This window comes from Pogona vitticeps, chromosome 1 (assembly GCF_051106095.1).
Source record: "Pogona vitticeps strain Pit_001003342236 chromosome 1, PviZW2.1, whole genome shotgun sequence".
NCBI lineage: Eukaryota > Metazoa > Chordata > Lepidosauria > Squamata > Agamidae > Pogona > Pogona vitticeps.
Window position 1 is genome coordinate 340402396 of NC_135783.1, and position 16476 is coordinate 340418871.

Below are 16476 nucleotides of genomic sequence, written 5' to 3' on the forward strand. Positions count from 1 at the left end.
GGGGGTGGAGAGGGGAGGAGGAGGAGGAAGGGGACGAGGACGGGGAAAAGAGCGGAGGGGTGGTGCTGGAAGAGGGGAGGAGGGCCGATCGGAAACTGGAAGCCGAGAAAGCCTCTCCTCCTGGGCAGGGGTGGCCATGCTGCCTCCCAGGAAAGCCCCTCTGACGAGGCTGGGCTGAAGTTTCGTCGGCAAGCCCAGCCTCGACTGGAGGGATCCTGACCCGGTCCCGGGAAGATCAACTTTCTTGGCCAGTTTTGGGTTTTTTTAAGTGAAAATTTCCTCATCAGAGCTGGGCTACGCTGTCTTTGTTTCACCGTCCCCTGAGAATGTCACAACCCCGCTTTAGATACGAGTTGCCTTCTTATCCTGCTCCTTAGGATGCGCTGCGGCAGAAAAGATACACTCCTCTTGCACAGGGAGGTTCTGTTTATTCGTTTCGTTCATATCCTCGGCTCCCTCCCAAGTTTTATCCTCCTCCCTACAGCCCTGTGAGGTAGGCCAGGCTGATGGCGAGAGCACTTCGTTCAAAATCCCCCCCGGTGCATTTCAGGGGTCCATAGGGCCAATCCTGGCCCAAAGCCAGATGGGCCTGTGTCCCCACAGCCGGTGGGCCTGTGTGCTCTAAATGCCAGGGCCGATTTTTGGTCCCAGTCCGGCCCTGCCCCTGTGCCTCCCCACCCATGGGCGGCCTCTTTGTTTAGTGGGTTCCCAGGAGGACTGGTGACCCACTGTGGAATTGCAGCTTGGGTTGGGCATGAGCCTCCGACTCTGCCCTTTCCTTCCCTCCCCAATCCTGGGCTTGAGGCAACCCTTCCCTCCTTTCTGGCCCTCCAAAGGCAAGGGTGTCTTATCCTCCTTCCCAGTTCACTTCTTGCTCCTTTATACTTCTCTCTTCTGCCCCTCCTTGGGGCCGCCTCCAGGCCACAGCAATTTGCAAGGGAGCAGAGCCAGAAAAAGGGCAGCTCTAGTTCCTATTGATCCCATCCCTGGCAGCTCAGCCCTTCTGCCCACTGTGGGTGGTAAGTGAAGGGGTGTGGGGCCAGCCTGGGCTATCTCTCCTAAGGGTGGTGACAGGGACAGGCAGTTCTTGGGGCAGCCAGGCGAGGCAGCCGTCAGCCTGGGAGACAGCCCTGCCTCCTCACAAGGAAGCAGCTGAGGCAGCCAAGCCTGGCCAGGCCAGAATAGCCCAAGGAGATGGCCAAGATGGGGACCACCACGGCTGTGCAGTCTTGTCTTCGGTCTTGCTGTGACGTCCCTTCACCTGTAAGGTAAGCTTGTTAATCACACATTAGTGTGCATTCACAGAGACCATGAAGAAGAAAGAGAGGTTACTTACCTGTATGTAACTCTGGTTCTTCGAGTGTTCGTCTGTGAATTCACACTTTCCCACCTGTCCTCCCCTCTGTCCATCACGTCTGTCTTATTGTGCAGCAGCGGGCTGCTGAAAACTGAGGCAACTGCCAGGACGGGCAGACCAAGTGTGCTAGGGGGGCAGGTCCTGGTGAACGCTTGTTTGAGCTCTAGAATATTCCGAAGACCTCTGCACAGGTGCAAATTAAACCCGTAAGTGTTAATTCACAGACGACCACTCGAAGAACCAGAGTTACAGGTAAGTAACCTCTCTTTTTGGAAGTAGGTTCTTTACCAGGTTTCAAGATTGCAAACACACGAATTTCTCCAAATTTTCTCGATGCTCAGAAAGTCAAAACAGTTATTGAAGAAATTAAGGAGTCACTTTCTTGTTACTGTGCCAAAACGTTTTATCTGCTCTATATGGATGTCACCCAGACCCACTGTTTGCTATTTTTGCAGCTACAAATAGTATTTTCCAATTTTCTTCAGTTGAAGGGTCTTGTAAAGTCATCAGTCTCTAGTTACTTGTTTCTTTCATGTTTAAGTTCTGATTTCCCACGACAATGTTCAGATCTGCCATTAATGAGGAACTGATGGGCTATTTGATTTTCTGAAAATGTTTGCGTGAGCAGGGTCTTTGTTTGGGTCGTTGCTAGCCTGCCATAATAATGTTTATTTCTTCCATGAGTTTTATCCAATTATCTCCTTTAGTTTCTGAGACTGAAGAGATGAATTGCTGCCCAGCTAAAATGGTTCCTTCACTCAAAGAATATTGTCCAAATTGTTGTCATCAAATGCACTTAATGATTTGTCCAGATTATTGTTCTTGACTGCCAGTAGCACTGATGCATGCAGGCATTGTGCACCAAAAGGAAACATTGTCATCTTTTGTGTCCATCTTTTTCAAGTGCATACATAGGAAAAACTTTCAAAATGGCCACCGGAAGCCCCAAAATGGCGGCGCGCAGTGTTTTCATGCCCTCGTTAAGTGAGGGGAGGGCGCGAAAATGGCTGCCGGCCATAGAGGAACATCACTGTACGGTGAGTAAATCAGCCGATTGGAACGCATTAAACTAAGTTTAATGCATTCCAATGGCTTTTTTCTTTCCGTACAGTGATGTTTCACACAGCGAGGGTTAATCCGGAACGGATTAACCTCGCTGTGCGAGGCACCACTGTATGCCCATTGTATCCTACTGACAGAAGCAAATGAACTGAAGTTCATTCTGGAGGTGAAGGTACCCTTGGTGGTGTTGCAGACTTTCAATTTTCTGGTAAAATTCACTTGGTGTTATGCAACAAAAGTCCAGTGGTGCCTCAACTTACAAATGCCCCTTCTTATGACCAATTCAACTTATGAACAGCTCCGGTCGTAAAATTTTCTTCAATGTGCAGCCGGAGCTTTGACTTGCAACCAGGAAAGGCAGGGGGGAAAGCGGTAAATTCAAACCGTTGGTGGTGAAGAGGTTGCTTCTTTGTAGCTCTTCGCTCCAACAGTTAGGGAAAGGGCTGCGGCGGCCGCGGTGTCTGAGCACCGGGAGGCTGAGCCTGGTCAGGGTGCTCCCTCTGGCCGCTCGCTTCCCGACGGGCTCCAGCGAGGCTGGGGTCAGCGCTTTGCTGAAGTCAAGATATGCTCCATTCCCTCTATCAGGGACGTGGCGTGATAAAAAAAACGTGATTAAATTAGTTTGGCAGGATTTGTTCTTGACAAATCCGTGCTAGCTTCCAGTTATTACTGCATTGTTTTCTAGGTGCTTGCACAATGACTGCTTTATAATCTATCTGTTCCAGAATTTTGCCTGGGATTAATGTCAGGCTGACTGGCCTGTAGTTCCCAGGTTCCTCTTTTTGCCCTTTTTGAAGACAGGGACAACACTGGCCCCCCTCCAGTCCTCTGGCACTTCACCTGTTTCCCATGATTTCAAGAAAATAATGAATAGTGGTTCTGAGAGTTCCTCAACCAGTTCCTTCAGTACTCTCTGATGCAGTTTATCTGGCCCTGGAGATTTGGTTCAAGGTGGTAATGTATTTCTTGACTATTTGTTTATCTATCTCCAGTGCAATCCTGCACCCCCCCACACACACACTTCCAATTTGTTTGGAAGTTCATTGTCTTATGGGAAAAGACTGAACTAAAATTTGCTTGTGTTTTCCATTATATGGAAAATGAGTTTGTTTTTTCCTTTTTAATATTAGTTTGTTCCTTTTAAATATTTCCATACTTAGTGTTTTTAGCTTTATTATTTTTTAATGATATATACCACATTTGTTTTCATCTTCAAATGTTGTCTTTCAATGATGTAAGCTGTTTTGGGTGTTTTTTAAGGAGGAAGATGGAGTTAAAATAAATAAATAATTACATATTTACTTACAGTTACTTAAAATTGCAGATGCTTTCTTTACCGCACACATACTTAGCAACCAGCTGAACAGATCAACAGCAGTTTGGTGTGAGACAGGAACCGAAACAGGAGGTGTGCCATCCTCTCCTAAAAAAGTAGCTGATATTATGGTAGCTGAAATGAAAACACTTGCAATGAGAATAGTGGGCGGCTGTGAGCTGAACGTGGAGGAGTTGTAAAACCCAGGAAACCAATGACTAGAAGGGGGAGTAGTTTTGGTGGGAGAGAGAGAAGATACCATGGGGAAAAGGAGAAAGGAAGGGCAGTAGCTGAAAGAGAAGAGTGTTGGGTAACAACAGAAGCAGAAAGAAAAGGCATGGCTTAAAATTGCAAAAGAGGACCCAGAGTCGGGAGAGTGCTTAACTCTCAAGGTACCAAGGGCGGATCCAAACTGATAGACACCTTCAATATAACACGCCAGACACAGTAGTAATAGAATGAAGAAATGTCTGGATCATTGACATTGCAATTCTAGGGGATGCCAGAGTTGAAAATAAAGAATGGCAAAAACTAACACAGTACAGAGACCTGGCCAACGAAAGATCTTGCTTGTGGATGAAACACACTTCAGTGGACTCAGTAACAATACCAAGAAATTTCACTAAGCATCATAAGCAGTTGCATATCCCAGAAATCACACCACCAGAGCTACAAAAACACCAATATTAGGAGGAGCATACATACTGCGCCGATATTTAACAGGTACCGTATTTTCCTCTCCATAAGACGTACCTCTCCATAAGATGGGGAGGAAAACAGGAAAAAAATATTTGGCAATTTCAGCCTGCTGGGCCCATGGGGGTGGGGGAACCTCAGAAGGGTTTGAGAGTGTCTTCCAGGACCTTTTGGAGTCTCCCCCCACCCCCACGGGGCCAGCGGGGGCCAAATCGCCAGCTTCCAGGACCCTTCTGAGGCTTTCCAAGCCTCAGAAGGGTCCTGGAAGGTCGCGATTTGGCCCCCGCTGGCCCAGCGGGGGGCAGCCTCCGAAGGGTCCTGGAAGGCACTCTCGGACCCTTTGGAGGCTCCCCCTACCACCACCCCCACTGGGCCCTGGGGAGCGCTGTTTTACAGTATTCACTCCATAAGACGCAGACACTCCCCCCACTTTTTTTGGGGGGGAGTGTCTTATAGAGTGAAAACTATGGTACTTAGGCTTTTGCTTAAAATTTGTATCTGTTATATAATACCAGTCAATGTTTTTATCATCTTGATTTGCCTGGTGTTTTTTAACAACAACAACAACAACAATCATAATAATCATAATAATCATAATCATCATCATCATCATCATCATAATGATAATGATAATGATAATGATAATGATAATAATGATAATAATCCACTCTAACTCTGGTACTGTTGAACGCCAGGTCTATAGCCAACAAGCCCCAGGTGATTCATGATCTTATCCTGGAGGAGAATGCAGACCTGGTATGCATGACTGAGACGTGGATCAGCGGGGAAGGGGGTCTTCCCCAGCTCTTGTCTGTCCATCCAGTTATGCTGTCCAGCACCAGGGTAGACTGGAGGGGCAGGGGGAGCAGCCATTGTTTATAAATCCAGCTTGGAGGTTACTAGGCGCTCCTCAGTGGTAAAGCTGGGTCTAGAGCACAGGTGTCAAAAGCAAGGCCCGCGGGCCAAATCCGGCCCGCCAGACCTCGAGTGATGGCCCGTGGAGCCGCCGCCAGCCTTGCAGCCTCCCCCCCTTTTTTTTTCAATGAATTTACTCCGTGCCTGCACGGAGTCAATTCATTAAAAAAATGGCTCAAGTTAACAAGGCTACGTCCTCCTTCCGATTGGCTGTGGCGCTGTCACTCCTTTCCTCTCCCTCCGCCCCCTGCTCCCCCTCCCTCCCTCCCGTGCCTGTTCCTCACTCGCTCTTGGCCTGAGGCGAGAGCCGTTCCCAAGGCCACTCGAGGAGGGGGCTCTGCGCCGCCTCTGTCGCCCCCGAGGGGAAGGGAAGGGGAGCAGTGGGAGTTCCTGGCTGGGCTCCGAGGCGGAGGGAGGAGATGCTGGGGGGACGCGGGAGGCAGCGGTCAGCGCGGCCCTGAGGAGAGGGAGAGAAGAGGGAAAGCTGAGCGATGCGCCGGCCCGGTTGGGTAACGTCGGAGGCAGCCGTTCGACCCAGCCGCGGAGAGAAGGGAGGGAGGGCAGGAGGGCTGGCTGGTTGCTCGCTTCCCTTCCCTTCCCTTCCCTGACGTTCCGTTCTCTCTCTTGCTCAATTGGAATGCCTGAGGATTTGAAAGGACCGAAGAATGCGTTTTTTTGTGAGATCCAAGCAGAGTTGCATATACTGAATAACTCTCTCTCTCTCTCTCTCTCTCACACACACACACACACACACACACACACACACACACACACACACACACACACACACACACACACACACACACACACACAGACCCCGGCACTTTCCCTTCCTTCACACACACATACGCATTCTCTTCCTTCCTGTAACTCTCTCTGTCTCTCTCTCTCTCTTTCTCTCTCACACACACAGAACCCGGCACTTTCTCTTCCTTCACACACACACACACACACACACACACACACACACACACACACACACACACACACACACACACACACACACACACACACACACATTCTCTTCCTTCCTTTTCCCACCAAGTCGGATGGGGTCCTTGCAAGGCCATCAGTACAGATACAACCGGCCCTTTGATGGGGACCAAACTGCTGATGCGCCCCCCGATGAATTTGAGTTTGACACCCCTGGTCTAGAGGCACTTCACGTGTCGATTGGTGCCAGGGATGGTATTGGGATTTTGCTGGGTTACCGTGCTCCTCGCGATCCAGCCACTTCCCTTCCAAAGTTGACTTTGTCTCCGTGACACTTTTGGGATCCCCGAGGCTTTTGGTCTTGGATGATTTCAACGTGCACGCGGGAGCAGAGGCATCTGGGTCAGCTCTTGAGTTCTTGGAAACCATGGCTTCCTTGAACATGTCCCAACATGTCAACGGCCCCACCCACGTAGGTGGTCACACACTGGACCTGGTCTTTCCCTCCAGTTGGAGCAAGTGTGATCTGGTGGTGACAGACCTCATGTCAGTCCCCTTGTCATGGTCAGATCATCACCTAATAAAATGTAACCTCACAGTGGCTCTCCCCCCTCGCAGGGAGCAGGGACCTAATTCTATGGTCCGCCCTCGAAGACTACTGGATCTGGTCGGATTCCAGGATGTCATGAGAGGGGTGACGGCTGACCTGGCTAGCGCTCCTGTCAATGCTCTGGTTGACAACTGGTCTGCCACTGCCACCAGGGCCATAGACACGATCGTGCCTTAACGCCCTCTCCATCATAGAGCTCACCCAGCACCCTGCTTTAACCAGGAGCTTCGAGTGATGAAGCGAATAAGGAGAAGGCTAGAGCGTAGATGGAGGAAGAACCCGACAGACCATAACTGCATAGCTGTTAAGGTCACAACTAACCTTTATCTGAATAAGGTAAAGGCTGCATGTCGATCATTCTTCGCTAACTGGATAAGCAAAGCATCCAACCAGCAGGCGGAGTTATTCTGTATAGTGCACGACCTATCCGGAACTGGTTCAGGTGATAGGCCTCCCCCTAGTTTCTTACCTGACCAGTTTGCAGCCTTTTTAAAATCTAAAGTGGAGGCCATCCGCCGGGAGCTGTCTCCTTTTTATTTATTTATTTTTTAAATTTATTTATTTATTTTAAAATTTGACAAGAAAACAAAAAAAAGGGAAAGAAAAGAAAAAAAGGAACTAACCCCTAAAACTGACCCCACCCCCCTTTGGAATCTGGAACTCCAGCTTTGTTAACCTATCTGCTCCCCCAATTTCATTTCCAGTATGTGCTAAGTGAGTATACATACATCATAAACTTTGCCCTACACTCCTATCTTCTTCTGGGCCCAAGAATATATTAGTTCCCAGCTTTGTTTTACATAGTCTCTTGGTTGTTCCCGTAGTGCTTCTGATAGGGTGTCCAGTTCTGCTATGTCCCATAGCTTTTTTAGTAGCTCTTCTGTCATTGGAACCTCTTCAGTTTTCCATTTTTGGGCCCAGAGTAGTCTAGCTGCTGTGAGTATATATGTAAGACAATGCTTCAATTTATTATCATTAATGCCTGATATGACATTCAATAATGCAATTTCAGGTTTTATATCTAATTTCTGCTGGATAATTTCTTTTGCTATATCCCATACCTGTGTCCAATAATTTTTGACCTTTTCGCATGTCCACCACATATGATAATAGGTTCCTGCATTCTTTTTACACTCCCAACATATGTTGCTGCTGCCCTCTGATATTTTTGCTAATCTTACAGGTGTGTAATGCCATCTATAAAACATGTTAAGGATATTTTCTCTAAGATTTGCTGGTTTCAGCATCTTATAGCTTTCTTTCCTTTTTTAAATACAATGAGTCGAACAGAGATGTCCAGCGCTCCGTCTTGCCCAGTGATTTTCGTCTCCTTTCACCCTGTGACACCTGATTCTGTGGACAAGGTGCTTGATCGCTGTCGAGCCACCACCTCCTCCCTTGACCTTTGCCCGGCCTGGCTAATCAAAGCAGCCAGGCCGAAAACAACAGAATGGGCCACAGCAATAATAAATGGGTCTTTCCTTGAGGGCAGGTTTCCATCTGCCCTCAAGGAGACACTCATTAGGCCCATTAGAAAGAAACTTAATATGGCCGCGGACGAGATTGGCAATTACTGTATAGGCCTGTCGCCAATGTTCCTTTCATGAGCAAAGTGGTCAGCTTCAGGCCCACTTGGATGAGACAGATGCCCTGGATCCATTCCAGTTGGGCTTCAGGCTGTGCCACGGTACGGCATTGGTCGCCCTGTACAATGACCTGTTGAGGGAGGCTGACAGGGGCAAAGTATCTCTGTTGGTTCTCCTCGACATCTCGGCAGCCTTTGATACCGTCGACCGCGGTATCCTCCTAGGGAGGCTCTCTGAGTTGGGAATTGGTGGCTTGCCGTTAGCCTGGTTCCATTCTTTCCTGGAGGACTGACCCCAGAGAGTACAGCTTGGGGAGAATGTCTCAACCCCGTGGAATCTCGATTGTGGGGTCCCACAGGGGTCGATTATCTCCCCAATGCTGTTTAACATCTATATGAGACTGCTGGGTGGGGTCATCAGGGGGTGTGGAGCCTCGTGTCATCAGTATGCTGATGACACCCAGCTCTACATCTCCTTTTCACCAACTGCAGGTGATGCCGTCCTGTCCCTCCAGCACTGCCTGGGGACCGTACTGCAGTGGATGCAGGAAAATGGGCTGAGGCTGAACCCGGACCAGATGGAAGTTCTGAGGGTGGACACCCTTGGGGTTGGTGGCCTGGGTGGCTCTCTCACATTTGGGGGGGGGGTGACCCTGGCTGCTAAGAGTGGGGTTCACAGCCTGGGGGTACACCTGGACCCGATACTCACCATGGAAACCCAGGTGGCGTCGGTAGTTTGCACTGCCTTTTTCCACCATTGGCGGATTGCCCGGCTGCGACCCTACCTTGACATGGGGGTGCTCATTACCTTGGTACATGCACTCGTAATCTCAAGATTAGACCACTGCAACGCGCTCTACGTGGGGCTGCCTTTGAGGCTGATGCGGAAACTTCAAGAGGAGTGAGGAAATACCAGCATATTTCTCCTGTTCGGGCCAAGCTGCACTGACTGCCCATCTGTTTCCACATTGAATTCAAAGTTCTAATGCTTACCTATAAGGCCCTAAATGTTTTAAGACCTCAATACTTGGCGGAGCGTCTGCTCCCGCCAAGATTTACTCGGATCACCCGCACGAGTCAGGAGGTGAGGCTGAGGAGCCTGACGCCAAGGGAGGCCCGGAGGGAAAAGACTCGAAGCCGGGCCTTCTCGGCGGTGGCTCCTCGCCTTTAGAACAACCTTCCTCCAGAGATTCGCGAGGCCCCTACGCTGGGTACTTTCAAATGCCAGCTGAAAACATGGATGTACATCCAGGCCTTCCCTCCTGTCAACTACTGATTTCTTTTGCTTTGCTATTTATTATTTATTTATTCCTGCACTATTTGTTATTGTTGCATGCTAATGTTTTTATGTTTTTTTAATTGTTTTGATAGTCTGTAAGCCGTCCAGAGTGGTAGAATATACCAGATGGGCGGGATATAAATCGAACAAACAAACAAACAATATTAATATTAATATTAATATTAATATTAATATTGATATTGATATTGATATTGATATTGATATTGATATTGATATTGATATTGATATCAATATCAATATCAATATTAATATTGATGATGATGATGATGATGATGATGATGATGATGATGATGATGATGATGATAATAATAATAATAATAATAATAATAATAATAATAATAATAATAATAATAATAATAATAATAATAATAATAATAATAATAATAATAATAATTCTGTGCCATCAAGTCAATTTTGACTTATGGCAACCCTTTCAATGTAGAGAGTACTCAGAATTGGTTTGCCATACCAATTGGCTTACTCTTCTTCTGGATGCATCCTGGGGCTGCGCAGCTTGCCGAAATCCACACTCTACTTTTGGATATATGATGGGTAATCAGACTCCCAACCTCTGCCTCCACAGTCATCTGAACTATTGAACATATAATGTATGTTACATGAGCAGACACTGGCTGAGATAAGTGTCCTCACCATGCAGAAAACTGAAATACCAATAAATTGCTGTTATTGTTCACCTGTTGGGAAGCCAGGCCAAGTGTTACAAATCCTTCCACAGAGAAGAGGTCCTTTTTTCACCTAGAAAGAGAAAGAGAAAACTGTAATGCGAGTGTGGGTTTTTCCTCTTCCTCCATTTGCTTCTATCCCAGGTTGTGATCACTTTTTGACTTCTCTTGGCTCAACATCAGCCATGCTGTGTAAGAAATGAAATAACAACTGAATTCATCAGATAATAGTAATAATAACAATAAAGACCCATCCAGTGGCCATAGTATAATGAAGCAATTTCTCTAAGCCGTTTTCTCTCTAGAACATTAATTGGGGAAAAAGGACCCATTTGATGCTATTATTAATAATTATAAGATAAGGCGCATTTCAGAGCGGGAACAAGCATAAATGGATAATGCATAGCAGCTGTATAGAATGTTACTGTTCTGCAAACAATGAAGGAAATCCAATTAATTAAGGTTTAATGATATCTCCCAAACCAATTTCAGACAAGCCATAATCTTCAGCTCCAGACCCTTTGGAGTAATTTTGTTACCTTTAAGAAGACTACAGTGGGTTGTGGGCTGCAGTCTGAAAGCCTGGTCTAGGATCTGTAGTGCAAGCAAATATATGCCTAGACATGGTATGTACTGACAGTGGCAGCTTTACTATGGCATGTATTTTCTTTAGTGTATATTCAGGTTATACCTCCTTTCATATTTTTCCTCTGAGGGTTTTTGAAATTACCATGGTAATATCATTTCTATTAAATCTGAGAGCGACAGAGGCAAAAAAATTTTGCAAGTTTCAAAAGGGTAGCTATGTTAATCTGCTTCAACATAAGAGACTTGCCATTCAGATTAAGATATGTATGAGCTTTTCTGTATTAGTCACCCATCTGATGAAGTGGATTTGTAATCTACAAACCATCATACTACAGTCAATGGATTAGACTTAAAAGCACCACAAGATTCTTGTTTGAACAATTTTTTTGCCGTTCATTCATTCCATCACATATACACATCTTCCCTTGTTGCAAGCGATGTCCCTATGATTCTCAAGTACTTTCCAATCCAGGCTGCCTCTGACAGTCCAACATGCTCAAGTTTCAGCAGTATAGTAGTTCTGCACCCTGAGCTGCTGCTGGATACAGCACCCTGCCATTGTTTAGACTTTTGTCCATAGCTCTGTGGTAACATACATGCATTACATGTGTTAATGGTCCAAACTCAGTAGCTTCCATCAAAGCAAAAGACATGAGGATCATTTTTTTAAAAAAATCATCTTAAGTGAAGCATTTGTTTTCATAGCAACTTTCCCTGGCACGTACATTTTCGTAGGCGTCTTCCCCCAGCTTAAGCATTTTGTACATAGCTTTGGAAGAAAGAACTATATGGCAAAGTTTATAGACTTGCACAATCTGGAAGATAACTCTGTTCTACGAATCCATGTATGGGTCTGAGGAGGATCAATTAGTTCAGTTGACACAAAAATACAGACCAAAGTAATTTCTTTAACATCCCTAAAGGGAGGTGAATAAAAACACACCTACTTCCCAGTTAGCTATCTTACACTGTCGCACAGAACTTTCTTGAAATTTCCAAGGGTCATATGATACTCCGTCGTCCAAAGTTCATTAGGAATACCGAAAAGACAAAGTGCAAACGACTGGCTTCAGAATGAAGGCTCTTTTCTTCTCTGTTTTCTTACATCATCTTGGTAAGTCAGATAATGGGCTGTAGTGTCTAAGGATTGCAGAAAGAGGACAGAAATCCCCCTTCCCCTGGGGCAGTGATATGTAGGAGACCACGGATTCTGCAGTTCCTAACATATTAATGAAGAAAACTCATTTCCAGATGGACAAAAGAAAGTATTTGAGCGTCCATCTGCATATACAGCACAGTCAGGGGACTTTGCTTAAATTTTCCTGTTTCTTTTTTGCTTTTTGTCCTTGTGACACTCATACAGCTTAAAGCTATGCACTGTGAGCTGATTTCTGTTGAATATGCATGGCTATTTAACATTCAAAGACCATGATTCTTTACTGCAAGAACTGATTAAAGCACAAGGCAGAATATTTATAGAAACGCAAAATCTGCATTAAAGTAACCGCATTGTGGCTTATTGAAATTAGCAAATGTAGCAGTGGTAGTCACAACAACAACAACAACAGCAATGAAGTAGTAGTAGTAGTAGTAGTAGTAGTAGTAGTAGCAGCAGTAGCAGTAGTAGTAGTAGTAGTAGTAGTAGTAACAATAATAAGAACATGTTTACAGTCGATTAAAATCAATCTAGAAATAAACATAGAATACTTGATGTGAACATTTCTTTGTCCCAGCTGAGAACATGGCGATATTACATTGCAAATTGCTGTATTTTATTGAAGAAAATAATACAGTAATTGCACATCTAGAAATAGGAATCAACTAAATAAACTGAATGTTTTTCCTGACACAGTGATGATAATACTGCTACTAAGCATATATACTGTAGATATCTATATTATCTATATTTATATTACATATATTTATATTACATATTTATACTGTATACATATCTATATGTTGTACATTTCAACTGAAATCTACAAAATATTTGCTCTTACCTCATTCAGTTTTACAGTAGCTTTACAAGGTAGGTCATAGCTGTCTTATAACACATTGATTGATTGATTGATTGATTGATTGATTGATTGATTGATTGATTGATTGATTGATTGATTGATTGATTGATTGGCTGATTAGTGCAACACATTATTCTGAGTGGTTTACAGTGTGCTAAAGTAAAACCGTACTGCAACAAGATTATGACTAAAAACAACCAGACAATAAGCAAACTACAAGAGGCTTTTTTTTTCCAGATAAAAGGTGAAAAATGAGGCGTAAAATCAGGCAGGGATACAGTGAAAGGCCTCTTTGAAAAGCAGTCTTCTCAGAAGCCTTTGAAATGTTGGGAGATAAGGGGTCAGGTGAATCTCTGCCAGGAGCTGGTTCCAGAGTGTTGATGCCACAATGAAGAAGACCTGGCTTCTCTTGAATGATTTCCTGGAAGGTTAAATGCCCTTACTTGTGGCTGAGATAAAAAAAACAGATGTAATTTGGCTACTTACCTCTCTGTGTCCTTTATCCTTCTCCACTCTTTCCAGGGTAAGAATGACTTCCGAGTAGGACTACCTCAATAAAGGGGAACAGGAGAAAGCCCATATTGGCACTCGGACCCCATATGAATCTAGAGAGAAGGTTGTCCTCCCACATAATTTTTCAGTTGATCCTTAGCTCTAGAGATGGAAAAGGCTTTAGGAATTTTTTTTGGAAGATCTTAGAAAAATAACAGGCAGGGGCCATATCTGAGAGGTACACCATACAGTACATGCCGATTCAACCCTAGCATTGCCTGTTAAAAGATCAAGTAGCAAATTGTGAGAAAGGCTTCTGTCTCCCCCTGTACACTGACCTGTACCTTCTTGACAACAAACCATCAGAATCATGTTGATTTTTCAGAACTGTGGTGCTGGTAGACCCCATGTAGGAGAAATCAAGCTCGCAAACAAAGCCTGTGTTTACATCCTGAAGCCCAATCACAAAATAAGGCAAGCTAATCTGCAAATTATGGAAGGTATGAAAAGCTCCTGCTGTGACACACAGACTTTCAGCACTTCTAATGAAGTAGAACAGCCATTTTCAGTGGGTCCCCTTGGCCCCATGCGGGGGGCACTCTGGCACATTTGAAAGAGGCCACAGCCTGGAAACAATTCTTCACACACCACTTTATCACGTTTGTTATGTGACTTATAATCAATCCTGATTTGGCCTATATTGTGTTTATGGCCGTGGCCAACAAAAGGTTGAAAATGGCTAATATAGACCTTGATGAGCCATTAACAGAGTAGTCCATATTGGCCTAGAAGTGATGGTGAACCTATGGCACGTGTGCCACAGCTGACATACAGAGCCCTTTCTGCGGGTACGTGAGCCATAAGTCGCTGGATCGCTATCCCCCCCCCACACACAGCCAAACCTCAGGAGGCAGCGCAGCCACGGTGCTGGCGCTTCGACAGGCGGTAGGCCAAGATCCAGAGCGGCTGGCGCTGGTGGCAAATCTGGATTGGGGTCTCGAGAATTCCAGTTCTACCACCACGGCATGCTGCCGGCTGGGTTTTTTGTCCCCACCCTCCACCCAAGCCGCCACTGGCCTAGATGAACAAACAGCATGAACCAGTTTCCTCCATTTCTTTATGGAGGATACTGGGCTGCGTCTGAAAAGAAAGAATAGTGTCTCTACCTTGCCTGTGAAGCAAATGCTATCATTTACCAGCCAAATGGTCCTTGAGCTATTGTTCAAAACCTGCATAGTCTCTAAGGATCTCTTGTATTTCACTAATTGAAAATCCTATAACTGGAGATGATGTCCTTTAACCCATTTCTATTTAATTAGTTGTGGGGAGGGAAGAATACACACCATTTCTATTGCTTTTTTGCCCCTGAAACAGATCTTAAATACATGAGAAATAAAAATGCTGCTCTTAAGCGTTATTTTAGCCTACAGTCTGACTTTCGATCTTTTGTACAGGACGCACACAACCTGCCGGAAGCCCCAGAGCTACGAATCCTACTAATTAAACCTCTATCATAGTTGGTCCGCTAGGACACTGTAGCTCCAGAAAATGGTCTCATTAATATTATATTAAGATAATCCTTTTATGTTTGGTATGATGTGTGCCTTGATCAATGAGAATGGTTGCTAATTAATGTGCAATCACTGAGGCAATTGAGCTCCCGTGCAAATACACTGATTGCAATGGGACATGAGTTGGAAAAGTTAATTTTCAGGACTAGTACTCCAAGAACTCAGAGAAGCTATGGGCTATGCCATGCAGGGATACCCAAGACGGACAGGTCATAGTGGAGAGTTCCGACTAAATGCGATCCACCTGGAGCAGGAACTGGCAAGCCACTCCAGTATCTTTGCCAAGAAAACCCCATGAACAGAAACAAAAGGCTAAAAGATATGATGCTGGAAGATGAGCCCCTCAGGTTGGAAGGCATCCAACATGCTACTGAGAAAGAGCGGAGGACAAGTACAAGTAGCTCCAGAGCTAATGAAGGGGTTGGGCCAAAGCGGAAAGGACGCTCAGCTGTGGACGTGCCTGGAAGTGAAAGGAAAGTCCGATGCTGCAAAGAAAAATACTGCATAGGAACCTGGAATGTTAGATCTATGAACCATGGTAAGCTGGAGGTGGTCAAACATGAGATGGCAAGAATACACATTGACATCCTTGGCATCAGTCAACTAAAATGGACGGGAATGGGTGAATTCAGTTCAGACAATTACCGTATCTGCTATTGTGGGCAAGAATCCTGTAGAAGAAATGGAGTAGCTCTCATAGTCAACAAAAGAGTGGGAAAAGTTGTACTGGGATACAATCTCAAAAATGATAGAATGATTTCAATACGAATTCAAGGTAGACCTTTCAACATCACAGTAATCCAGGTTTGTGCACCAACCACAGATGCTGAAGAGGATGAAATTGACCAATTCTATGAAGATTTACAACACCTTCTAGAACTGACACCAAAGAAAGATGTTTTTGTCATTATAGGGGACTGGAATGCTAAAGTAGGGAGCCAAGAGATAAAAGGAACAACAGGAAAGTTTGGACTTAGAATTCAAAACAAATCAGGGCAAAGGCTAATAGAATTTTGTTAAACTGGTCATCACAAACACCCTTTTCCAACAACACAAGAGGCAACTCTACACATGGGCATCACCAGATGGGCAATACCGAAATCAGATTGATTATATTCTCTGCAGCCAAAGATGGAGAAGCTCTATACAGTCAGCATACTGTGGCTGACAGTGGCTCTGATCATTAGCTTCTTATAGCAAAATTCAAGCTTAAACTGAAGAAAGTAGGCAAAACCAACGAGCAAGTCAGGTAAACCAAATCCCTTATGAATACACAGTGGAAGTGAAGAACAAATTTAAGGAACTAGATTTGGTGGACAGAGTGCCTGAAGAACTATGGATGGAGGCTCAT

The 16476-nt window shown here is 45.2% G+C and overlaps 1 protein-coding gene across 1 annotated transcript in view; it reads left to right on the top strand.

The window, feature by feature from the left end:
* The first annotated feature begins 12069 nt into the window (after positions 1-12069).
* The window catches only part of AMN (amnion associated transmembrane protein), a 111691-nt gene continuing 107284 nt past the window's right edge, over positions 12070-16476 (top strand). Inside the window, exon 1 of the mRNA XM_020793608.3 lies at positions 12070-12158. Within this exon, the coding sequence (XP_020649267.3) occupies positions 12119-12158 (40 nt within the window). The 5' untranslated portion in view covers positions 12070-12118. The remainder of the gene's footprint in view (positions 12159-16476) is intronic.